This window comes from Fukomys damarensis, unplaced genomic scaffold, assembly GCF_012274545.1.
Source record: "Fukomys damarensis isolate Sample0158 unplaced genomic scaffold, DMR_v1.0_HiC HiC_scaffold_10, whole genome shotgun sequence".
Lineage (NCBI taxonomy): Eukaryota > Metazoa > Chordata > Mammalia > Rodentia > Bathyergidae > Fukomys > Fukomys damarensis.
The window spans coordinates 11,536,319-11,562,323 of NW_022900922.1; the positions used below are offsets into that span (position 1 = coordinate 11,536,319).

The window sequence follows — 26,005 nt, forward strand, 5'->3', positions numbered from 1 at the left end:
TGGCAATAGAGAGAATATTTGTAAAACACTGAGAACATAGTAGAGACTCAATAGTAACTCTTATATCTGCTGATATCTGCTTTCTTTTGCAGTCTTCTTTTTGAAGAATATATTTCATATAGTTCACAGGAAGAAATCGATCCTAATAAAGTGTCTTTGCTTAATGAACAATTTCTCCCATTCGTCAGACTTTTAGAAAGCAAGTAAGTTGTGTATCAGTGCTCCTTTAATGCACACTTCTGCCTTCTATCAAGAGATAACTTACAAGTCAGTCACATCCTCCTACAGTGTATTGTAAGAGACTGTCCTTATTTCTTTTCAGGAAGTATAACAAAAATGCTAAATATAAGAAAAAATATGAGGTGTGTCGGGACTGTGGAGAGTACATTGTTTTTATAGAGACTTGTTTTTGGAGTGCTCATAGTGACAAACTTGATCTATAACTTGATTTTATGTATACCATTTGTTAAAACTTAAGTTAATTTGTATTTTATGTTTTTAGTATATGTGTGGATATGTGATTAATGCCTTTATAAGAATAATGAACTCTTTTAAATTTCTTTCTAGATATCCCCAAACATTAGATGTTGTTTTAGAGGAGCGCTTAAAGGAAATTACAGGTCTAAAAAAACAAGAGCTTTTTCACCAATTTATTTCACTTTCTACAAGTGGAGGAAAATACCAGGTACATGGTTCTCCAGCAGCACTATGACAGGAAATAATGACATTGCATGGTTATTGAATAGCTCCAGATGATAATTCCCCTCTGGAAAATGTCATAGAGATGGGACTTTACATAGTTTTTATTCTTGCTCTTGACCCAGAAATTGAATAATTAAAGAAAAGTGTAATCATATTTAAATAATTGAACAGGGTGCTTATTTCAGAAAAAGTATTGTTGGGAAATTTCATATATAATGTTTGTTAACAATCACCATAGGGAAGCCTGGGAGATTTCCACTGCTCCTTAGTGTTCTTCTAGGCAGTACAATCCCCACTGGCCATATTAAATCATTTATTAAAATAGTTCATGACCATCATAAAACTTTTGAAATCTTGTGAGGAGTCAATCCTAAATCTTTACATACAAATTAGACTTTTTTTTTTTTTTTTTTTTTTTTTTTTTGAGGCAAGGTCTCACTTTGTATCCCAGGCTGGCCTTGAACTTGCAGTGTGTCCCAGGTTACTATGCCTGGCCACAAGTTAGACTTTTAAGCAGAAGTTCTTATAATTAATCCTTGAAAATGGGTATTATGAAGAAAAAAATGGTTGACTTAGTTTTTCCTTCCCATTATAAGACTTTTATCCTTAATAGTTGCATTTCCAAATCTTAGACTTTATGCTTCAGCTAATTATGTAAGTGAGCCTAGTTGTCATTAAGTTTCACTTTGCTGTATCTTTTAGTTGACCTACATTCTGTTTTCAGTAAAGTGCTAATTTAATGATTTATTTTTGTGCTTTTTGCTTGCAGTTAGATATACATAAAAATACAAAATTCATAGACTCATTTCCCTGACTCAAGCCTACACATACACACATGGACATGAAATCACCATTAATAATACAGATTTATTCATCTGTTGTAACATTCTACAGACAATTTTGCTTTACATTTTGATTTCTATAGTTTTATTTATTTATTTTTATTTTTTGGTACCAGGTATTGAACTTGGGACCTTGTGTGTGTGAGGCAGGCAGTAGCATCACTGAGCTAAATCCCCAGCCCAATTTCTATAGTTTTAGATGGCTTTTACTAATTAATATGTTGGAGAGCTTGAAGTATATTGTTTTTATTCTTGGTCATATTCTGTTAAGCTTAAGTGAAATCATTTGGTAACTGTTGAACCTACAGTTTTTAGCAGATTCTGATACCTCTTTGATGCTCAGTCTGAATCATCCACTTGCTCCTGTGAGACTTTTGGCCATTAATCACCTGAAAAATATCATGAAAACATCAAAGGTTTGTGTCCAATAACTTTCAGGTGTGATTTTCTTTTTCTTATGATGAGCAGTCTAATCCTAGTGTAAGAAATTAAGGTTATAAGAATTGATATTGTGTACATACAGAAATAAGCTGCATTTTATTAGTTTTATAGGATTTTTTATATTTGCATTGCTGATTTTTAAAAATATTGTGTATTTCTGTTCTATATCATTAACTTTTTAAGAGTTAACAGTTTTAAAATTTATATGTAAATAATAAGCTATTTAAAGCAATGTTAGGACCTGTGAGAATATTTCTTTGAAAAGTGCTGCTCTATTTGATACATTTCTGATATGGCATGAGTTGTGTTTCTTTCATGTACTGTTAGTAGGTTTATTTTACTGGTTCACTGAATAACTAAACTCTTTAAACAATGGTCTTTGTTGTGATTGGAAGATTTTGGTGGCTAGAATAAAAGGCATTTCTGAAATCTTTGTGAAGGTATTCTCTTCCTGCTTTTTACTCTTAATCTTTCCGTCTGATCTGCGGATTTACTTTGTTTTTCATGGGACACTATGCACATTCACCTTAGGAGCTACAGTGCCGTGACACAGTGAATGTCTTTCCTTGTATGTCACATTTTATTTTTCCTTCTCCATCAATAAGTGACAGGGCATAGATTGTGTTCTAGAATTCCAGACTGAGTATATGGCTTGCTTTTTAGCACTTTAGGAAACTATGGGGGCATTTGACAAATAAAATTTACCCTAATTTTTGTGAATTCTTTGTCTCCTAACAGTAATGACCACTATTTTTATAAGATTTTTACCTGCATTCCCAGTGCACAGAGATACTTTTGGGTTAACTGGCAGTTTTATTTTTCCCCTATTGTGACATTCCTAGCTTTCATTTTATTCATAATTTAAAGAATAGGCCATCAATTTGTGGTAGACTGGCTTTGAAGTGCATTCCCTTATTCTTATAAAAGTCTAGATACTAGTAACTAACTTTTATTAGTATTTATTATGTATAACATGTTGTTCGATACTGACATAATTTTTAAAACTCTGCCAACACTTCAAGGTAGATATTATTATGAGCAGTTCTGTTTCATAAATGAGAATAATGAAGCCCAGAAAGATTAAGTGATTCGCCTAAGGTCGCACACCTAGTGAGTTGTGGAGCTAGGACTCAAGCCTGGGCCTTCTTGTTCTGTAGTCTGTGTACTTCATTCAGTGTCTGGATCTTGTTTTAATAAGATCAACTCCTTAATAGAAAGATTATGTTTGATTTATACCATTTTTAATGGAAACTTATTCCATTTTCATTGGAAAGCCTATTAGAGACGTCCTAGTTCTAGAATGTTTGAATTCTCTTCAGGGCAGGGCCTGTGTATTTTGACTGGTATTCTGCAGTGCATTTCACAAAACTGTTCTCTCCAGCCTAAGGTCTTATGAGGTTGTAGCAACAGCTAAATTTATTTGTTTTTCCTGTTGTTCAGGAAGGCATTGATGAGTCTTTCATAAAGGAAGCTATTTTAACCCGATTAAGTGATGAAAATATAGAAGTTGTTTTGTCAGCTGTTGGTGCTTTTGAGGTGAGTGAATTGGTTATAGAGGTGTACATTTTATTTGTAAATATTTTCTTGGCCTTGCATGATTCTCTGCTCTGGGCAGGAAGATATTTGGAAATTATTCTTCCACTGGAAATTATTCACTTGAGAACACAGTCTGGTTAGAGGAAGCTCAAAGGAACAATTAGACTGAACAATTTGATGTATAAAGAAGTCCTTCAGAAAGAAAAGGTGCTTCGTAAATTTTTATATTGCTTTTAAATATCTGTATGAATAGCAGATGTCTTGGGAACATGGAAAATTGGGTCATGAGTGCCACTTTTGAGAAACTGCTCTCAAACTTTGATGCTTCATTGGGATCCTAGTAAGAAGTTGTTTATAAAGCTAATTTTAGAAACTATACATATTTGAGCAGGTAAATATTTACTCGTGGGTTTTTTTTCCATATAGATTTTCCAGCAACACTTTAGTACAGAAGTGACTGTTTCAAATCTTCTGAATCTCTTTCGAAGAGCAGAACTTTCAAAGAATAAGGAATGGTATGTGTTCATTTTTTCACCTTTCTCCCCATGCTTTTGATGAAGTTCTCACATCAAGGTCACATTGATTTTTCTTTTTTTGTTTTTTTTCTACTAATTACATTTTATTTATGTGACCTTCGGTCACATCTCAATGCAATACCCTCTTGCATAATAAAACTAATTTATTTCAGTTTATATTATACTATTTTCTAAGTTTAAAATTTTTTAAAATGCAAAAATATGTTAAATTTTGGGAAGTAGGATAAAAGACTTGTAATTTTCTACTTTATGTACTGCTATGTAATTAATACTTTGTGATTAAAAACAATACAAATACATTAAACAAGTAATAAGGTCAGAGGCTGGTGATACCTTGCATAGTATTTGATGAGCTTGGTTGTTTCATTTTTTTGTTTTGTTTTGTTTTGTTTCTCATTGAGTTTATTTTTTTCTTCATTGAGTTTATTGGTACATTTTAGGTATACAGTACAGTTACATTCATCATTGGGATCTTGTACCTTTACATGACAGGTTTGGTTTTCATTTTTTCCCCACACCCTGGTTGTTTCATTTTGGCACCTAAACTTTGCAAAGAAAAGTAACAAGGCTCCTCTGAGCATGAGAGTGCATTCATCCTACACAGTTTTGTGTCTGACATATAGGTAAATGTGTGTCACATAGATGCTATGTTGGTTCCATCACAAGGATGTGCTCAGTTAATATTTTTTGAATGCATGATAAATATCTGGTGCCCAGTGCAGCTGAGACATGGACTATGATATCTTTTATGTTGTAAACCTAATACTTTCTTTGCCTGGTGATTTCTTTAAGGAAAAGAAATAAGATTTGACAGGGCATAGTGGTTGTCCCAGATAATACCTTTATTGGCTTGAATTTTAAGTGATGCTTTGGTGTCTCGTGTTAATATTTTCAGAGAGAAGATCAAGATATTGTCAGTCAACCTAGAACAATGTTATGATAGATTTTTGCTACATTGAAATGTCTAACATGTCTCAACCAAGTGTACTTTGTCTTTTAGGTACAAGGTCCTTCAAATAGCAGCAGACATATTAATTAAAGAAGAGATACTGAGTGAAAGTGATCAGTTGTCAAATCAGATCATTGTACATTTGCTACCTTTTATGGTCATCACTAATGGTGATCTGGAATCTGTTGAGATGAAAATTGCTGTATATTTATCAAAATCAGGAATTTGTTCCCTGCATCCTCTATTAAGAGGCTGGAAAGAAGGTAAGAAATTCAGTTTTTTTAGAAAAAGCAAACTGATAACACTTAAACAAAAGATAAATTTTAAATGGCTATGTTTGCTGTTTGAAATTGTATTATGTGCCAGCAAGTTTTTAAATTTTTGCTAACACATAAAGTATACAATGAAAAGGAAGTTGGCTTACAGATAAATTCAGAATTCGATGAAAAAAAAGAAAGCAGAGCCAGGCATGGTAGTGCATGCCTGTAATCCCAGCACTCAGGAGACTGAGGCAGGAGGATCACTGTGAGTTCAAGACCAGCCTGGGCTGCATAGTGATGAGTTCTAGGTCAGTCTCAACTACATAGTGAGACCCTGTCTCAGAAAAAAAAAAAAAAAAAGGCAAACATTTGAAGAGAAATAGTAAAATTTTACATAAGTTCCTTATTTTATGTAATTTTTTATGTGTTGACAATGTAAGAGCACTCTATTCAAAACTTTTTACAGCTCTTGAAAATGTTTGTTACAAAAAAAAAAAAAAAAAAAGGCAAACATTTGAAGAGAAATAGTAAAATTTTACATAAGTTCCTTATTTTATGTAATTTTTTATGTGTTGACAATGTAAGAGCACTCTATTCAAAACTTTTTACAGCTCTTGAAAATGTGGTCGAAAGTACAAAGTCAGAAAAACTAATTGGTGTAGCAAATGAAAAGATGATTCGCTTGTTGGCTGGCAATATAAATTCAGGAGATCCTTCGTCAATGCTAAAGATGGTAAGTGTGCTGTCAGAGCTCAGCCTGGCTTTCCTTCTCATACTTTGATGAGATTCTCAGCTTTTGTTCTACTAGATTGTTCTATTTTTCTATTCACTTATTGGTTACTTTGTTTATCTTTAAACATATACATTGTTAGTTTAACATATTCTGCAGAAATTTGAAATCCTTAATATTTTATGTCATTTTTTCTATATGATTCTATATGACACTTTGAGAATAATGTTGCTTTTATCTTCATTTTTTTCTGTCATTCTCATTTAAAGTAAAATCTTTTTTGTTAAAATAGCAAAATATATTCTAAAAGAGGATAAAATGGTTTACCTTGTGATAACCTTTGTAAAGATGTTATGCAATTTAAATTCATGAACCTGTTAGCAAGTGTGGTTACATTATTTCTGAGAATATTAATTTTTGTAATTACTTAGAAATCAGTGCTTATGGCTTGTTTAAAGCTTTGTACTTGTCATTTCCCTTTATTTGGAAAACGCACTTATCTTGATAAAACTGACATAGAAATGTGTCTTACGAAAATCAAGAGCTGCCAGTAATGGAATACATTTATTTTCAAGGTGGACGATTTAATAAGTGTTGGTGAAAAGGAATCCCTTAACCTGAAGCAGAAAGTGACATTTCACGTAATTGTGTCTGTGCTTGTCTCTTGCTGTTCATCTTTAAAAGAAACTCACTTTCCATTTGCAATAAGAGTCTTCAGCTTATTACAGAAAAAAATGAAGAAGCTGGAACGTGTGATAACGGCATTGGTAAGGAGTGCAGAGTCTATAGAGAGTTGATTGTTGAATAAAGTGACATCCTGGCTTGTCAATCACAGCAGAATTTAAAGCAGCAGCTGGGATATAGTGTTTAGATGCTAGCAGGCTGAAATGGGAAGGGGTCTTGGGAAGCAGTGGAATGCTGCCATGCTTTCTTGGAAAATTGAACTGGATTATACAATTTCAAGGTTGCAAGATTTGATATCCTTTTTACGTACATACATTATACATACATACATACATACATACATTCATTTATTTATTTTTTGGTACTGGCAGTTGAATTCAGGACTGTGACCTTGCGAGGCAGGCAGTGGAACCACTGAGCTAAATCCCTGGCTCTATCTTTATTTTTATTGAGTAATTATCCAAATTACACTTGTCTCTAGAGATGAATCCATTTATTGTATTTGTGTTTGAGCAAAATATTATATTGTTTTATTGTTTACTAAAGAGGTTTTTTTATATTTAAAAATTTCAATTTTTCATTAGATGTGGATCTCTTCAACCTGCTGTTGTCTTTGACAGTATTACTTAGGGATATTCATTGTTTTTATTTATTTTTTTTGTTTTGTTTTTTTGAGACAGTCCCACTACGTAGTTCAGGCTGTCCTCAGACTAGCAGTGATCTTGCCTCAGCTTCCTGAGTGCTGGGATTACAGGCCTGTATACCACACCTGGCTCATTAGTTTATGTTTCTACCAAGTACCACATAAGATCATTTCTTTAATATCTGCCATATGTAATAATAGAGTTTTGTTTTTATCCTCCAAACTTTAAAGGGCTTCTCATTGTAGGATTTCCTAAATGAATTACATCTTTTTCCCATTGATTTATACTCAGGATTTACTTCGCTATTGTTAGCTAAAATTGTGTAAACTTTAAAAGAACAAATCTTCATCTTTTAAAAAGTGGCCTAGGTGTGCCCTTAAAATCTGACTTCTTTTTCCTTTAAGAAGTGTAATAACTGGAACTATGTTTGTTCTCATTGTTTAAAATATGGACTGAGTGTTCTATATATAAGTAGGGGACAAATTGTTTTATATTGCTTTATTTTTAATACCCTTTTTGAGGACCATGGGCATATTTTTAACTGTTGTGACACATTGAGCCAACCAAATCCCCACGAAAGACATTATCTTAGATCTAGATTTAGATTATTTTCCTTTGGAGATTTTACCATATACCTTCTTCAGATTAGCAGTAAAAATGTGGAATGAGAAAATGTCCCTTTAAAGATCTCTTGGAAACCTGATTCCTTGTCTTTTATTTAGAAACATGCCTGTTTACTTCTGCTCTTTATTTATTAGAGCTTATATGAGTAAAGTTTATTCTACAGATAGTGTTTAATGAAGCAATATCTAATTTTCCTTTGATTTTGCGTGTGACTAGTAATAGGCCCCTCTTAAAATCTGTAGGAAAGTTATTAATCCTTTCCCCACTGGTATGTCCTTATTGACAGGATTTTTCCAGTTGCCAAAAGGAACCCGTATATTTTACAGTCTACCTGCATAATCCCTTCAGTGTTTCCTAGGGTTTGTTTTTTTAACATTTCAGGAAATCTCCTCGGAATGGTACCCAGAGCTGATGTTGGACAGAGGTTTACCAGAGGAGCTGTGGGCTCATTATGTAGAGCAGTTCCACAGCTCCCATGGAGTTGCCATGGAGGATTCAGTGTTACTTTTGTTTTTCCTGAAGAATTTTATTTACGCACTAAAGGCTCCTAAATCTTTTCCTAAAGGTAAGATGCAAAGTGTGAATCTTTAAACACAATGCTCTGCAAAACTGAGTTCTTGGCTACATGATTCTCCTTCAACTTGAATGAGAAGCTCCCCACAATATGCTCACATAGGTTGTATGTGGCTTTCCTTTTTTTCTCTGTCCCTATAGATGACATATGGTGGAATCCTGAACAACTGGAAGAGGACAGCAGGCACTACCTGTGTTTGCTCATTGGGCTCTTTGAGATGATCCTAGAGCGTGCTGATGCTGTTCATTTCAGGGTTCTGATGAAACTTCTCATAAAGGTATTCACCCTTCCCTTTCAGACATTCTTCCCTTTAAGAAGATAATTTAGGTTTATTGTAGGATATTGTAGTTAAGACATGAATAATAAAAATGAGAGTAGATTTTAAACAGTGAAGAATATGTGCAAATGAACACAGGTCCTGTGAGCAGTACTATAGTCGTGCCACTAAGCCGTACACTGAGCAGAGACCTACATTGCTACGTCCTTACTAATGTGTTAGGTTCACTAGTGTATTTAAGAATCACAAAACTTCGGTCTGTTTGGTTTTTAAATACCACTTGCATATGAGAAAACTCATATTCAGAGAGGCTTTCCAGCACCGTGCAAAGTCACTCAGATAGGAAATTCCTCCTGAACGCTAGTAACCTCCATGTAGCCAGTAGTTGGTTCTTACTCTTGTCTAACTTTCTCTCCACGGCATTTGACGCCATTGACGATGGCTGCTCCATCTTCAAAGTTCTTAATGAAGCTTCCCAGGCATCACTCTTTTTTTTTTAAACTTAGTATCCTTGTCTTCAAATTCAGAATTATGGTGGGCCTTAGGGACATCACTCTTCATATCATTCCTAATTGGTTAAAATAATGTACCAAGTGCAGAATAAATTTATGTGATTATCACATTATTGTCATCTTACATTTTTACCTTGATGAAAACAGAATTTGGAAACAACTTACTCAAGAATTAAACTTCCCTTTTCTTGTTTTATCCAGGTACAACTAGAAGATGTTTTGCAGTTATTCAAGTTCTTTTCTATTTTATGGACCTATGGTTTTAGCCTTTCAAATCCACTTAACTGCAGTGTGAAGTCTACACTTCAGACCCAGGCACTTTACGTGGGCTGTGCGATGCTCTCTTCTCAGAAGACACAGTGTAAACAGCAGCTGGCGTCCATGTCATCTCCAGGTACTGAAAATACCAAAATAGGCCAGCCATGGTGGCCTTGTGCTCAGGAGGCTGAGGCAGGGGATTTCCAAGAGTTTGGGGCCAGCCTGGGGCTACATAGTGAATTTGAGGCTGGCCAGAACTACGTAGCCAGACCCTGTCTCAAAAAAAGAGAAAAATACCAAAACAGCAAAACTGTTAGTGTTTTCTCTGCATTAGTCTATGTAGTTTGGAAAAATCTATAGCTTTATTTTTTTCGAAATGGCTATACATAAAGTTTTTCTAATTGTATGTTTACTACTTGGTAAAATCTCACTAAACACAAAAGTTGAAAAATAAAAATGGCAGAGGGATATACATAAGTTCTTACTATATAGCTATTCGTTTTCTGAGCTTCAGCAGCTACAGTTATATATGGAAACCAAATCATATAATTCAGTAATCAGCTGATTATTCAGAAATCCTTCCCAAATGCATCACTTTTATCGGGTATGGATCATTTTTAGATTCATTGTTCTCTAATGAATCAACTGAAAATATTTTTTTTTATAACGGAATTGAAAGGTTTGCAAAAGTTATAGAATTTCATGAAGTTGAATGTGATACTGATAAGCAGGTTGACTTACAGAGTGACTGGCAAATGGGTTGATCCAGCAGACTTGTACCACAGCAAAATGACTGGAGGTAGAAAAAATGAATGAGGTTAATGGATATGATTGGTGCTTCAAACTAGAATGATTTTAATATCAGAGGCTAAGAGTGGCTCTTGGAAATTTGAAGATGTTCTTGATTTTGTTTTTAATTCTAAAAACACTTTCTGTAAGTGTTCTGTGAAAGCAAAGTGAATGAGCATATACTTTCCTCAGAACAACTTGTAAATGTTTACCTTTTATAAATTCCTGGAAAGAGCATAAAAATTTCATTTATAGCCAGGATTTTGTAACATTAATATGTAATTTCAAATTTTATTTACAAAATAAAAATTCATAGAAGTTAAGTTTTTCTCCATTGTTTGCTATATATAATTCTAGTCTCTATTTCAGGTGAGTCATGCTTAAGATGTGTGTAGTTATTTTTGGACAATGAGAATTTCCTATACATTTTAATTTTCATTTTTCAGTTAATGTGTTAGGTACATTTTTCCACATGGATAAATACAAAACTTTCGGAGTCAGGTGTGGTTGCCATACCTGTAATCTCAGTAGTAGGGAGGCTGAGGAGAATCACCGTGTGTGTGTGTGTGTGTGTGTGTGTGTGTGTGTGTGTGTGTGTGTGTGAGTGTGTGTGTGCGCACGCGCGCGGATGTTACACACTATGGTTCTGGGGCTGGAACCCAGGGTCTTACCTGCTAGGTAAGTGTTCTACCACTGAGCTGCCTCCCCAGCCCCAGGGGGAAACTTGTCATGATGTGCCATCTATTTAAATTTTGCACTATTTCCATTTTTAAAACTATTTACGTTTTTCCCCCTTTGATTTTAGTGGTGGCGTCACTAATCATTAATCTGGGAAGCCCCATAAAAGAAGTCCGTAGGGCTGCCATTCAGTGTCTTCAGGCCCTTAGTGGAGTGGCATCACAGTTTCATCTGGTGATACATCATCTGGTTCCCAAAGCAGAGGAGATTACCTCTGATGCCACCTATGTCATTCAGGTAAACTCACTGGTGAAGGTGTGTATGAGGGGAGGGGGCGTGTCCACATGAGCAGTTTTCTCAATTGTCCACATTTTACTTCATAGGGATTTTGATGGAATGTCACTGAATTTAGAAACTGATATGTCGATAACTCTATCTTTTGTCCCATTTTTAAAAGATCATAATACTATATTTCAATTTTGCTGATCTTTCTGGGATAAAAGACCCATGTGTAGCTTTTCATAGTGAGCTAACTGGGGTATGGGTACACTCTGCAATTATTGCGTTAAAAGAAAGTGAAAAATGAAAGCAGTGTCACTTTATTTGGGAAAGGATCGCTTGTAATTAGTATACTCAGCCTTTGAAGTTTTTAACCCTTTTTCATTCAGTTTTATTTTGGGTATCCTAGGATTTAGCTGCTTTATTTGAGGAACTAGAGAGAGAAAAGAAACAGAAATCTCATCAGAAGTTGTCTGAAACTTTGAAAAACCTACTTTATTGTGCGTATGGTTGCCCAGCTTATGTAGCAAAAGAGCTGATGAAAGTGTTTCGGGACGTCAACAGTGAGGTATGTGAAATTTAAGTGGATTGTGATGTTATCGGAGAATGGTTGTCCCCACCTGTGTCTGAGGAAGACCTTTGTGAGCATTATGCGTATACTCTCAGAAGTGATCATTTGGAAGGAAGATGAGCTGGAGGTGGAGAAAAGATGCAGGATGCAAAAAGCACATGTTAGTGAATTTCTTACCACTTTAAAATTGTGTTATATTTATGTTTTTAAACTTAATTTTAATACATTTAAAGTCATAGGAGGTACTCTACAGAAAGCTGTTGGTTTATGTCTGTCAAGTGGGAAACCCTCCACAGGGGAAAATATTTAGATGTGAATCTCTGACAATTCCAGAGTTGTTTGCTTATTTATTAACGACGTGTTTGCATATTTTTGTGGGGGAAGAGACCATAGCTTTCATTATGTTCTCCAGGAAGCTTATGGTACAAAGGAGTGAGGTGATGAAATGTGTTGTTGGTCAGCAAAGAAGTTGTTTTTTTTTTATCCTAGTGTTGTAAAAATGCTTGTGTGTTTTACCAGCCTTGTACTAGCTGTAGACTTAAGAAAATTAAAACAGGGAAAATGGAATGAAGACCATTTGATTAAATTTCTTCCATGTATTGACTCTTGAGTTTTCCCTGTTTAAGAGTTGATAAACTTGTGTAAAGGACCAGGTAGTCACTCCACTTGGCTTTCCAGGTTCATGAGTTCCACATCTGCAGATTCATCCAAACTTCAGTAAAAATATTTGGAATCCAAGCCAGGCATGGTAGTGCAAACCTGTACTCCCAGAATCTGGGAGGCTGTGGCAGAAGGGTTGCAAGTTCAAGGCTATCCTGGAACACAGAGAGAGCCTGTCTCAAATCAAAAGGAAGTGGGGAGCAGGGTACAGTGGTGCACACCTGTAACCCCAGTTGCTCAGGAGGCTGAAGTAGAAGGACCATGAGCTGGAAACCGAGCTGAGCAACGTAGTGAGACTGTCTCAAAATAAAATACTTTTTAAAAAGGGCTGGGGATGTAGCTTAATGGTAGAGCATCCTTAGGTTCAATCCCCAGTACCCTGCCCAATTAATTTTTGAAAATAATTTGCATCTGTAACGAACATGTACATTTTCCCCTTGTCATTCCCTAAACAATACAGTACAATAGCTATTTACATACCATTAACCTTTTATTAATTTTTTTAAAATTGAGTTTATTGGTACTTTTTAGGCATACAGTACAGTTACATTCATTATTGAGACCTTGTACCTTTACATGACAGGTCTTGGTTCTCATTTTTTCCCCTTGTCCCTGCCCTCCCTTCAGCCCCTCTTCCCCTCCCTGTTTACAAACACTTTATTTCCATTTTCTCATATTTTTTTCTTTTCCCCCTTATTCCCTTTCCCCTACCCTTCCCACTTTCCCTACACCTTTAGCCCTTTTCTTCCTATTTTATTAAATATTAAAAGTGGTCCAGAAGTGTTTTAAGTATATGGGAGCATTACATAAATAATGTATAAATATTGTGCCCTTTTACGTAAGGGACTTGTCTGTAGCGTTTGGTGTTCAGTGGGATCCTCCAACCAGTCCAGGTAATGGAATGAATGTGGACCCATGAACCACCAGTGTCTGTTTCAGCATCTCAGTTCTGTCACTGTATCAAGAAAACAGCCAGAGATGGTATACAAACAAGTAAGCATGGCTATGTTAACACAATTTACCAAACCAGGTTATCCTTGAATTTGGACTGTAAGCTGTGATTTGCTGATTTGGTTGCTAAAGCCTACACATATATAATTTAATTGATACTAATCATACCAAATTGAAAGTAGTGTTTAAGGTAAGCACAGTGTTTTAGCAAATGCTAAAATAGCGTTATACTCAAATGTTGGTTTGTACTAGCTGCTTTCAGGAAATCTGAAGAAACACACCGATTATTTAGTGTTGGGCATTACAGTTAAATTGCCAGAGGGGACCTGAGCACCTTCCTGTGGTTAATAGCCACTCCTTGTCTAAGAGTTGTGGGGATTAAGTGTTTTCCTTCAGGATAAGCTCCCAGTTTACTTTTCAATGTCTTTGTAGAGTGTGCTAAAGCGTTAGTTGGTAGCTGTTCACTAAGACATTTTCCAATCTTTAGATGGTGCTATCTCAGCTGTTGCCTCTGGTGGAACAACTACTAGGAAAGATGGAAAAAGAGCACACAGCTGTCCTGAAAGATGAGGCCATTGTTTTGCATCTTGCTCTGGGAAAATATAATGAATATTCAGCTTCTCTTTTACACAAGGATCCAAAGAGTCTAGATATGTTTATAAAGGCCATACACACAGCAAAGGAACTTAGCACAGGAACGCCAACCATTCAGATCACTGCCCTCGAAAAGGTCAGTGACTTTCTTCAGAAACCCAAGTGTGTTCAAACATTGAGAGCTTTGTACTATACATTATTGATGGACTGGACATGTTTTAGAGGGACATGATATATTTTACCTACTCTTTAGAACTAAAAGTTATAAATTGATTGTTAAAGAGAGTTGCATTTTAAATGAGAAGATAATGTGGAACTATTTCATATTGTGAGTGAAAATGGAACAGAAATCACTTTTGGAGTTCAAGCTCATTCTCTGAATTTAGAAGGGTATTTTTTTTTTCTTGTCTGTAGATCACAAAGCCATTTTTTGCAGCTATAGCAGATGAGAAGATTCAGCAGAGAATTCTGTCCATGTTATTTGATTTACTGGTAAACTGTAAAAATGCACATTGCACTCAGACTGTTGGCAGTGTTTTTAAAGGGGTAAGTTACAAACTTTGAGTAATTTGTCTATTGATGCTTTGTCTCTTCCAAGTAACATCACATTCTAGTGTCCCTAAAAGATCAGCTATCACTATTACAAAGTGTCATGGGAAAGTAGGTCATAGAGAGGTGTAGGAGCAAAATAAGTCTCTACCATTATTTTTGTTGTTTTGAAATATTTATAATTTTAATGAGGTAAGGGGCGTGAGTGTGTGTTACAATTTAGATCTTGTATTAGGTAGAATCTGCCTGTTTTCATGGGAAGAACAGAATGAGCTTGATAGTGAGCTCACTGAGATTACTTTTTGTTTTGTTTTGTTTTTGTTAATTTTATTTGTACAATTTAGGTATACAGTATAATGACATTCATCACTGGATATTTGTTCCTTTACATAATATATCTTGATTCTTATTTTTTCTCCATTCCCCTGTCCTCCCTTCAGCTGCTCCATCCCTCCCTCCTACGAAGACTTTGTTTCCATTTTTTCATTTTCTCATGTTAATTCCATTCCCCTTTCCTTTCTCCTAACCCTTCTACTTTCCCTTCCCCTTTGCACCTTTTCTTCCTATTTCACGCTGTATTATACATTTTGATTCTTGTTTACACTTTTATTTTCTCAAACCAGCAAAACTATTTGGTATTTACACATGTGTGTCCTTTTTATTTCACCGCCTCAATGTGCATCCATTTAGCTAAAAATGCCTCTAATTTCTCATTCTTTATGGCTGAGGTACTCCATTTATTTAAACACACACACACACACACACACACACATTTTATTTATCCAGACTCCAGTTGATGAGCGGTTGTTTCCATGTTTTAGTTGTTACAAACTGTGCCACTATGGACGTGGATACACACATGTTGCTCTGGTATGATACTTACAATTCTTTTTGGAAGATACCCAGCAGGGGATTGTGGGGTCAAATGAAACCTCTAGTTGTAGTTCTTTAAGGTATCTCCATACTGATTTCCACAGTTGCACCAGTCTACAGTCCCACCAACAGTAGAGAAGGGTTCCTTTTTTCCCCACAGCCCAGCCAGCATTTTGTTATTGGTTGATTTCATGATAGCAGCCATTCTTTTCTCTCGAATGACCAGTGATATTGAACATTTTTTCATATGTTTGTGTGCTATTTCTATTTTGTGTGAGAAATGTCTGTTCATTTCAGAGGCCCATTTTTGGATTGGATCTTCAAATTTGGGGATCTGATTTTTTTACATTCTTCATACATTCTAGATAGTAGACCTTTGACAGAGGAATAGCTGGTAAAAATTTTTTCCCACATTGTGGGTTGTCTCTTCATTGTGGTTTCTCTTGCTATGCAGAAACTTTTTAATAAGAAGAGATCCCACTAGTTGATTCTTTGTACTAGTTTATGTGCAACTGAGGTTTTGATCATGAAATTTTTTTTTGTTTTTTTTTGAGACAGGGTCTCAATATGTAGTTGAGTCTGATCTGGAACTCAGTATGTAGTCCAGGCTGATCTCGAACTCACAGTGGTCCTCCTGCTTCAGCCTCCCAAGTGCTGGGTTACATGTGTGCACCACCATGCCCGGCTTCTGTTCATGAAATCTTTTCCTATGCCAGTGTCTTCGAGTTCTACCTAACCTCTCTTCTAGCTGGTTTTGTTTCTTTTTTAATTCTTCTAGCTGGTTTTGTTTTGTTTAATTTAGAACTTCAGTCCATTTTTATTTTAGTTTAGTGCATGGTGAGAGACATAGGTCTAGTCTTTGGCAAGTTGAAACCCAGTTTTCCCTGCACCGTTTATTAAAGAGACTATCTTTCCTCCAGTAAGGGTGTTCTACTCCTTCATCAAAGTTGAGGTGGCTGAGTGTATCTGGAGTTGTTTCTGCATCTTCTAATCGGTTCCACTGGTCCTCAGGCCTGTTTTTTTGCCAGTACTGGGCTGTTTTTATCACAGTAGCTCGTAGTATAGTTTCAATTTTGGGGATTGTGATGCCTCCTACCTTGTCTTTGTTGCCTAGAATTGCTTTTGCTATTCTAGATCTCTTGTTCCAAGTGAATTTTTGGATTGTTTTCTCAAGGTCTGTGAAGTATGCTGCTGGTACTTAAATTGGGATTGCATTGAATCTGTATAGCAGTTTTGGAAATAGGGGCATTTTCACTATATTGGTTCTTTCTACCCAGGAGCAAGGGATGTCTTTCCATTTCTTGATAATCTCTTTGATCTCTTTTTGCAGAGTTCTATAGTTTTCAGAGTAGAGGTCTTTGTTTTCTTTTGTTAGGTTGATTCCTAGGTATTTCATTTTTTTTGGATGCTATTGTGAAGGGAGTTGTGTGTCTCTAGTTCCTTTTTCAGTAAGTCTATTTGTGTACAGGAAAGCTATTTATTTTTGTGTGTTTACCTTGTATCCAGGTACTCTACTAAATTTGGTTAAGTCTGGAAGACTTTTGGTGGAGTTCTTGGGGTCTTGTTTATAGAGTATCATGTCATCATTATGCAAATAATGACAATTTGACTTGTTCATTTCCTATCTTTATTTTATTTCTTTCTCTTGTCTAATTGCAATGGCTATTGTTTCTAAAACTATATTGAACAAGAGTGGTGATAGGGGATATCCTTGTCTTGTTCCTGATTTTAGCATGAAGGATTTAAGTTTTTTTACCATTTGGTATGATATTGGCTGTTGGTTTTTCATAGATGACTTTTATCAGGTTGAGGTAGAGACTGTCTATTCCAATTTTCTGTAGGGTTTTTATCATGAAGGGTGATGAATTTTGTCAAATACTTTTTCTGCATCTATTTAGATGATCATATGGTTTTTATCCTTGGCTCTATTAATATAATGTATTACAATTATTGATTTACACATGTTGAACCATCCCTGCATCCCTGGGATAAATCCCACTTGGTCAGAGTATATGATCTTCTTGATGATCTTCTGCGTTCTATTTGCCAGTGTTTTATTAAGGATTTTTGCATCTATGTTCATTATTGAGATTGTCCTACAGTTCTCTTTTTCAGTTGGTCTTTCTCTGCTTTTTGGATGAAGATGATGCTTGCTTCTAGGAATGAATTTGGGAATATTGCTTCCCTTTAAATTTTATTGAAGAGTTTAAATAGTAGTGGCAATAGCTCTTCACTAAATGTCTTGTAGAATTCAGCAGTGAAGCCATCAGGACCAGGCTTTTCTTAGTTGGTAAGTTTTTAATTACATTTTCAATTTCATTGGTTAATTTTGGGTTGTTTAAAAGTTTTAGGTCTTCATTCATCTTTGGTAATTCATATGTATCTAGGAACCTGTCCATTTCTTCTGTGTTTTCCATTTTATTGACATATAGGTTCTTAAAGTAGGTATTGATGATCCTCTGGATTTTTTGCTGGGTGTGTTATAATTTTACCCTTTTCATTCCTAATTTCATGGATTTAGGCCTTTCCTTTTCTTATTAAGGTTGGCTAAGGGTTTGTCAATTATGTTTATTCTTTTGAAGAGCCAACTCTTTGCTTCAGTGATTTTTTTTTTGTATTCTCTTAGTCTCCCTTGCATTGATTTCTGCTCTGATCTTTATAATTTCCTCCCTTGTATGAGCTTTGGGTTTGTTCTGAGGTTCAACATCAGTTTGTTTATTTGAGCTCCCTCTATTTTCCTAATGTGGGCATTCACTGCTATGGATTTCCCTCATCGGACTGCTTTCATTGTGTTCCATAAATTCCGGTTTGTTGTATTGGCATTATTAAATTGTAGAAACTGTCTAATTTTTTGTTTAATTTCTTCTGTTACCCCTTGATTGTTCAGGAGGGTGTTATTCAATTTCTGTGTGTTTGTGAAGTTCTTGTGGTTTTTTGCTGTTGATCTCCAGTTTTATTGCAGTATAGTCTGACAGTCTACAGGTGATAACTTCAGTTCTTTTGCATTTACTGAAGCATGTTCTATCAGCTAGCATGTGGTCAGTTTTGGAGAATGACCTGTGTTCACCTGAAAAAAACGTGTATTCTGATTTTTTGCAGTGGAACACTCTGTAGACATCTATTAAGTCCGTAAAAAAGTTTGGTTCAGTTCTAGTATTTCGTTATTTTTTCTCTAGTTGGTCTGTCTGTGACAGTGGTATATTGAGGTTCCCCATTACTATTGTATTAGTGCTTATTTGATTTTTCATGTCCATTAGTATTTGTTTTGTATAGTTGGATATAGTAATATTTGGTGCATATGTATTTACAATTGTCATCTCTTCCTCTTGGATTTTTCCCTTTACAAGGATCTAGTGTCCTTCTTTGTCCCTCTTAATCAGGGTTGGTTTGAAGTCCATTTAATCTGCAGAGAGGGTAGCTATTCCTGTGGTTTTTTGTGGGGGTTCCTGTTGCATGGAGTATTGTTTTCCATCCTTTAAGTCTGTGAGTTTCTTTTTGAATTAAGTGTGTTTCTTGTATGCTGCATATTGTTGGATCTTGCTTCTTGACCCATTCTGCCAGGCTGTTTCTTTTGATTGGTGAATTGAGACCGCTAGCATTAATGATTGTAACTGACATGTATTGGCATCCTTGTTAGGACTTTTTCTTTTTGTTGGTTTCTCCCACTTTGCATTTAATTTTTTGACATGCCTGATGGATTCACTCTGCTGGTCTTCCTGGGGTTGTGATCCTCATTGTCTTTTCTTAGGATATTGTTTAAATTTTTTTGGAGTGCTGCTTTGGTATTCATGCAGTTCATCAGATGCTCTTTGTTATAAAAGTATTTTATTTCTCCATCAATTTTGAAAGATAGTTTTGCAGGGTGCAGCAGTCTGGGTTGGAGGTTTTTTTCGGTTAGGGCTTGAGATACGTCACTCCAAGCTCTTCTTGCCTTGAGAGGGTTTGTGTTGAGAAGTCTGCTGTGATTCTGATGGACTTTCCTTTGTATGTAATTTGTTTCATTTCTCTAACTGCTTATATAATTTTGTTCTTCTGTGGGTTTCTGGAATTTTAACTTTATAAGCCTGGGTGTAGATTTTTTTCTTTTCATCATGGCTAGTTGGAGTTGTACATGCCTCACTTATCTGTATGTCAATTTCTTTTTCCGTTTGGGACATTTTCTGCCATTACTTTTGTGAACATTTTTTTTATGTAATTTGCACTCTCTCCTTGTGTCTTTGTTGACTCCAATCAGTCTTATGTTATTCTTCCTTGCATCATCTAGCAGCTGCTGGATTTATTTCTCATGGTTCCTTATTATTTTTAAGAAAATTTTCTTTTCCTGTCTACTAATTGTAATCCTGTCTTCTGTGTCTGAATTTCTGTCTACACATTGGCTCATTCTGCTGTGTAAACTTTTAATGGTGTTTTTTAATTTCCTGTCTGTATATGCTCTAGATTTATTAATCATGTCTTACACTATAGGCACAATCTCTGTTGTTTTCTGAGAAATATTGCTGATTTCATTTTTTTCAGATCCTCTTTCATTGCCAGTCCAGGGAATCCAGGTGGTGGAGTATCAGATAGTTCCATCTTGTTGCCCTTTGGGGTTGCCTCAGGTGATCTGGAAGTCTGGTTTTGAGACTTGTTTATGTGTCTTCTCATTTCAACAGATGCAGCCTGCTGTCCCTTTGTTGAGGTAACTTTTTGCCCAACTAGTGGTCTTCATTTCTCAGCAAGCCACGGAGCAGCCTTTTCTCTGCTGCTCACCACTGTACCAGTTCCTGGGTTCAGAGTGGTGGCATTCTGGATCCCTGAGTTATCCTTTGTCCAGGCAGGGTTCTGGCTGGGACCTGTGCACCACACTTGGGATGGTATCTAGGCATGTCTCTGGCTAGGCCCTACCCTCCTATATAGCTATTTTTTGGGAGCGCCTCTGGCTGGGGGCTGAGCACCCCAGTTGCTGGTCTCTGGGAGGGCTTCTGGCTAGGGTCTGCGTGCACTTATCAGTGGTATCAGGGTAGGCCTCTGGCTGTTGCTTGTATGCCTGTGCATCTCTTTTCCCAGTGGGTCTTTGGCTGGGGCTTGTGGGCACAAGCAGCCAAGGTTAGGGCAGGGCCATGGCTGGATGTGCCTGCAGCCACACCACTATGATCCACACTGTCTTCTCACTAGGATCTGGGTGCACTTACCTATGGTATCAGGGCAGTCCTCTGGCTATTGCTTGTGACCTGTGCTGGCTGAGATTATTCTTAAACAGTCATGTGCCACTGTATGGAATTCAGAATATGCTCATTGGTTTACATGGTTTGTTTTGAGACAGGGTCTCACTATGTAGTTTAGGGTGGCCTTGAATTTACTGTGTAGCCCAGTTTGCCCTCAGACTGAAGGCTGTCCTCCTCAGTTTTCCCATTGTTGGGATTATAAGCATGCACCACCTTGCTTGGCTTATATGTATATCAAAACCTAGCTAACACTGGGATATTGCCTAGTTATTCTGTTTTTTGAATTCAAAAAAATAGAGAATAATACAGTGAAGTTCTAGTATCCAGATTTAGCCATTTTCAAAATGTTAACATATTTACTCAATCTTTTCAGCTTTTTCTTTGTTGAAGTGGTAAATCATAAAACATTTTTTCATTCCTGTTTACTTCATTATGAATCTATTTAAAAAATAGATTTTTTTATGTAACTACAATGCTATTATGCCTGAAAAAAACAGTAATCCTTTTGTATCATCTAATACATAGTCCATTGTCATATTTTTATGATTGCCTCAAATATACTTTTTGAAATTGTTTTCTTGGAATCAAAATCTTAATATTTAGTTGTCATGTCAGAACCTTTCTAAAGAAAAGAGATTCCTGGGGATGGGATTTGACTCAGTGGTTCTGCTGCTGCCTTGCAAACTCAAAGTCCCAACTTTAATCCCTGGTACCCCCGCAAAAAAAGAAAAGAGTTTCCTAGATCCTACCCTATTTCTAGAGACTCTCTGGAGCTATGAATCTGTGTGTATGTATGTATGTTTGTCTCATTATTTGCCAGTTTAATAGGATACATCTAGCTTGGCATGTAGAACCAGTGGGTTTAGATGATTTTGTATTAAGTAGCTATTTTCCACTCTGAGGGATGAATATGGAATTGGGTGACTGGACTGGAGAAGTGTTACCATATCACCAGGACAAATTCAGGGCTGTAACTTGATATCCAGGACAGACACTGTAAAGGCAAATGGAGGTAGAGGAAGAGCACAATTAAAGTGAAAATTAAAGTTAAATCCATGTTGGCTAATTAGGTTGGTTTTGATTTGTATCCTCTCCCTCCTTTCTTTTGTTCTGATTTTTCTTATAGTCTCAGTCTTTAAGATGGTAATAGTATCAGATGCATGTGAGAGGGTAGGGCAAATACAAACACAGATCAATGGAGGACCCTTCTTAGAAGATTATGTCTGATTTTAATCTTAATTTTTTGCTTTTGTTTCTTGGTTTTTGTTTTTTTGAGGCAGGGTCTCTCTTTGTAGTTGCAGCTGGCCCTGAACTCAGGGTAGCCTAGGCTGGCCTCAAACTTGCAGCAGTCCTCCTACCTCAGGCCCCTAAGTGCTGGGATTACAGGAGGAATTTTTTTTTTTAGTTCTAATATCTTTAAAGAAACTTGGAGAGAAATTTGAGGGAATCACAAAGATAATACATTCTTAACTACATAGTGCTGAGTGCTGGTTGACTTAAGATTTAGCCCAAAAGGAAGCATCTTAGAAGATTGGGGAGTTACCAAAAGGAAAATTTTAGCCCAGGTTTCCCCTGTCTTTCATTTCAGCTAACTAGAGAACATATGAAATATTTGCACACATGTTATATCAGCCAAGATAAGCTTGGCTTTGCATTGAAGGCAACTGTACATTTCAATATAAAAATTATATTGATTACCAAAATTCACTCTATTAAACACTTTTACTCAGTGACAATAAATATACGCAGCATGATAAAATAAGTGTGTGCTGGTATAAGTAAATTACCAAAGTACCAGAGCAGTGGATATCTTTATATGACTGTTGGTATATGGAAAATTTCTTAAAGGATTCATTTGTGTCAGTGATACTTTCTTTTGGGGAATGGGCTGTGCTCTAGAATGTATAAAGACATAAAAGTGGACATAAATGCTTTCATCTCATCTCTTCTAATCATTACCATAATCTTGTTCCACTGAATTATTTGTTTCCTTCAATATTTCAGATTTCTGTTAATGCTGAACAAGTCAGAATAGAACTGGAACCACCAGATAAAACTAAATCTTTGGGCACAGTTCAGCAAACAAGAAGACAAAAAATGCAGCAGAAGTAAGAATTATGCGTACACTGAGAGCATGCTCCAAATGTTATGAAAGCATTGTGATTTGTTTTTATACCCATCAATTTGGTATAATCAGATACAGTACTTTTTACTTAGCAATGATAGTATTTCATTTTCAACTTTTTGTCTTCTCTGTTTCCCAGAAAATCTCAGGATCTAGAATCTGTTCAGGAAGTTGGAAGTTCTTACTGGCAGCGAGTAACACTCATCTTGGAATTACTGCAACACAAGAAGAAGCTCAAAAACCCTCAGCTGTTGATACCAACTCTTTTTAACTTGCTGTCGAGGTAATGACATTTGGCCTTGATCTGTAAGAGAATAAGATTCTAATTCTTGCCTTTCTGACTATATTTAAAAGTTTCCTTTCAAGATGCCTTCATTTAGTTTATACAATAAAGAAAGTGAAATACTGTAGTTGAGAGAACAATTGTACATTCCCATTGCCTAGTTTCCTTCTGAACTTTGAGTACTATACCTGGGCTGTAATTTCTTCCTTATATTTAAGATACAGTGTAATATCTAGTATTCTTTTAGATATAAATGATTAGATAGCCATAGATTGTACTACTGAATTGTGGACTGTGCTGTGTCATTTGAAAAGCAAAGTAATTCTGAAGGTTCTCCTCTTAGATTCCAAATACATTATTGAAAAGAATAATAGAGAAGGAAGATAATTGACATAAATATCTGTCCCTGTGAGAAAAAATTTTACCCTGTATTTGTAGACTTTATGTTTAATGATCATACTTTAGTTATTATTTAATATGAGTTTTGGGTGGTGGTCATTAATGTGGCAATTGCACAACTGTTATATTTCCTATCATTTCTCTTCTGGGTGTTCTGAAGGTGCCTAGAACCTTTGCTGCCAGAGCAGGGGAGCATGGAATACACCAAACAATTAATTCTTAGTTGTCTGCTCAATATTTGCCAAAAACTCTCTCCAGATGGTGGCAGAGTACCTAAAGGTAAGTGCTAGATGGGAGAAAGGGGTAGAAATATCCCCTACTTTGAGTATGAATGTACCTACCACTTAGATTTTGTAATTTCTTACCACTGTAGATATTGTAGATGAGGAGAAGTTCAATGTGGAATTGATTGTTCAGTGCATTCGCCTTTCAGAGATGCCTCAAACTCATCACCATGCCCTTTTACTTTTGGGTACAGTTGCTGGAATATTTCCGGTAAGTGCTAATGGTTATATTAGACTTTAGCATTTATTTCAGATATTTTTCTTCCATGGAAATGCACTGGCATACACTGATTTTTTTTAAAAAAATTTTTATTCATTAAGTTTATTGGTACATTTTAGGTATACATTATGTTCACATTCGTTATTGGGAATATGTGCCTGTACCTGATGTATCTTGGTTTTTATTTTTTCCCATTCCTCTTCCCTCCCTTCAACCCATCCACCCCTTCTTATTTACATAAGCTTTGTTTCTGTTTTTTTTCCCCTTTTTTCTTTCCTACCCCACTCCCCCTCCCTAGTCCCTTCCCCTTTGAAGGGGTCCTCATTTACACTTTCACTTTCTCACACTAGAGAAATAATTCAATATTTACACGTGAGTCTTATTTATTTCACTTGAGTATGAAATAATTCAATATTTACACGTGAGTCTTATTTATTTCACTTGAGTATGGCCTCAAGGTGCATCCATGTAGCTATAAATGTCTCTAGTTGACTTACAATTCTTTAAGTTAAGAATTCTTTAAATTCTTTAGAGTACAGCTCAGTGGTAGAACACTTGTCTAGCGTGCTGAAAGCTCTGGGATCTATCCCCAGACTAGTGGAAAAACAAAATAAATGTGTTAGGTTTGAGGATTCCTCAGTGCCACTGGGACTGTCAGCCCTGCCTCTTTATAGATGGGATGCTGTTTCCTATTTGATCCTGCTAAGCTTTGATTTCCTGGTTTATAAAGTGAAAATACAATAAACCTCACAGAATTCTGGTAAGTTTTCAGTTCTAGTGAGGATTCAGGTGAATAATTTGTGGTAACTTCTGAGCACTGTACCTAGCACACTGTAACAATCTAGTAAACTAGTAGCAATGTTTATTTGGAAAAAAATTAATAGTCCATCAATCCTCAGCTAATCCTCTAAACAGTCTTCAACTGGTGACAAAAATAATTTAATTATAATCTACTTCATTTGAAGACATGATGCCCTTATATAAAATATATTAAAAATCTTTGGGGCTGGGGATTTAGCTCAGTGGTTCCGCTGCCTGCCTCACAAGGACAAGGACCAGAGTTCAATCCTCGGTACCAAAAAAAAAAATAATAAAAATCTTTGAAGAAATTAAAACTATTTTTTTGTCAGAGATTTAGATTAGAGGATCTAACCTGCTGTTTCCCGTAACCTGTAAGGAGCCTTAATCTTGAAATAATGCAAGATTTGTATGTATGAAAGTTTTTTTCACCTTGGAGGAGGTCTAGGTGTCAACTTGATGTAAATGTTTATGTGCATGTGTTTATGTGGACACACTTGTCTCTTGGCATTTCGGTCAAGTAGTAACTCTGCTTCACTTTTTTTTTTTGGTACTGGGAATCCAACTCAAGGCTGAGCTACATTTGAAGCCCTCTACTTTTGAGGAACTGTCAGAATGTTTTCCAAAGTGACTGCCCTATTTGTTTCTCACCAGCGGTGTCTGAGATTCTGATTCTCCACATCTGTTAAAGGAATTTTATTATCTGTCTTCTTTGAATATTTTTTCATATGCTTATTTTATTATGCTTTGATTGCATATTTTTCTTAGAAGAAATTTTTAAATCTTTTGCCCAATTTTAATTTTTAAAAATTTAATTTTAAAAACTTTAGTTGTTGAATGTCAGGGCTTCACGTATGCTAACATACAGTCCTACTCTGACCCATTTTTAAAACAGATTCTCTTTTTCTTAGTGAATTGAAATGAATTATTAGTGTTTAATATATTTGAAATTAAAAAATGCTGATGCTTCTGTTTTATTTCAGGATAAAGTTTTACACAATATCATGTCTATTTTTACATTTATGGGTGCCAATGTCATGCGCCTAGATGATACTTACAGTTTTCAAGTTATTAATAAAACAGTGAAAATGGTTATTCCAGCCCTTATTCAGGTAAGCTGTCTGAATACCACATCATCACTATTAGTTTTTTGGTGGTTTTTTTTTTTTTTTTTTTTTT

At 35.7% G+C, this 26,005-nt stretch overlaps 1 protein-coding gene across 1 annotated transcript in view; it reads left to right on the top strand.

Moving 5' to 3' along the window:
• Heatr1 (HEAT repeat containing 1) overlaps positions 1 to 26,005 on the top strand; it is a 50,591-nt gene that overhangs the window by 9,102 nt on the left and 15,484 nt on the right. Inside the window, exons 10-29 of the mRNA XM_010621986.3 lie at positions 93 to 203; positions 568 to 685; positions 1,853 to 1,960; positions 3,426 to 3,521; positions 3,948 to 4,036; positions 5,058 to 5,269; positions 5,878 to 5,999; positions 6,572 to 6,763; positions 8,330 to 8,513; positions 8,663 to 8,799; positions 9,513 to 9,705; positions 11,164 to 11,333; positions 11,725 to 11,883; positions 13,985 to 14,227; positions 14,506 to 14,637; positions 22,722 to 22,825; positions 22,982 to 23,125; positions 23,685 to 23,803; positions 23,898 to 24,019; positions 25,810 to 25,938. Coding sequence (XP_010620288.1) covers positions 93 to 203; positions 568 to 685; positions 1,853 to 1,960; positions 3,426 to 3,521; positions 3,948 to 4,036; positions 5,058 to 5,269; positions 5,878 to 5,999; positions 6,572 to 6,763; positions 8,330 to 8,513; positions 8,663 to 8,799; positions 9,513 to 9,705; positions 11,164 to 11,333; positions 11,725 to 11,883; positions 13,985 to 14,227; positions 14,506 to 14,637; positions 22,722 to 22,825; positions 22,982 to 23,125; positions 23,685 to 23,803; positions 23,898 to 24,019; positions 25,810 to 25,938 — 2,884 coding nt within the window. The remainder of the gene's footprint in view (positions 1 to 92; positions 204 to 567; positions 686 to 1,852; positions 1,961 to 3,425; positions 3,522 to 3,947; positions 4,037 to 5,057; positions 5,270 to 5,877; positions 6,000 to 6,571; positions 6,764 to 8,329; positions 8,514 to 8,662; positions 8,800 to 9,512; positions 9,706 to 11,163; positions 11,334 to 11,724; positions 11,884 to 13,984; positions 14,228 to 14,505; positions 14,638 to 22,721; positions 22,826 to 22,981; positions 23,126 to 23,684; positions 23,804 to 23,897; positions 24,020 to 25,809; positions 25,939 to 26,005) is intronic.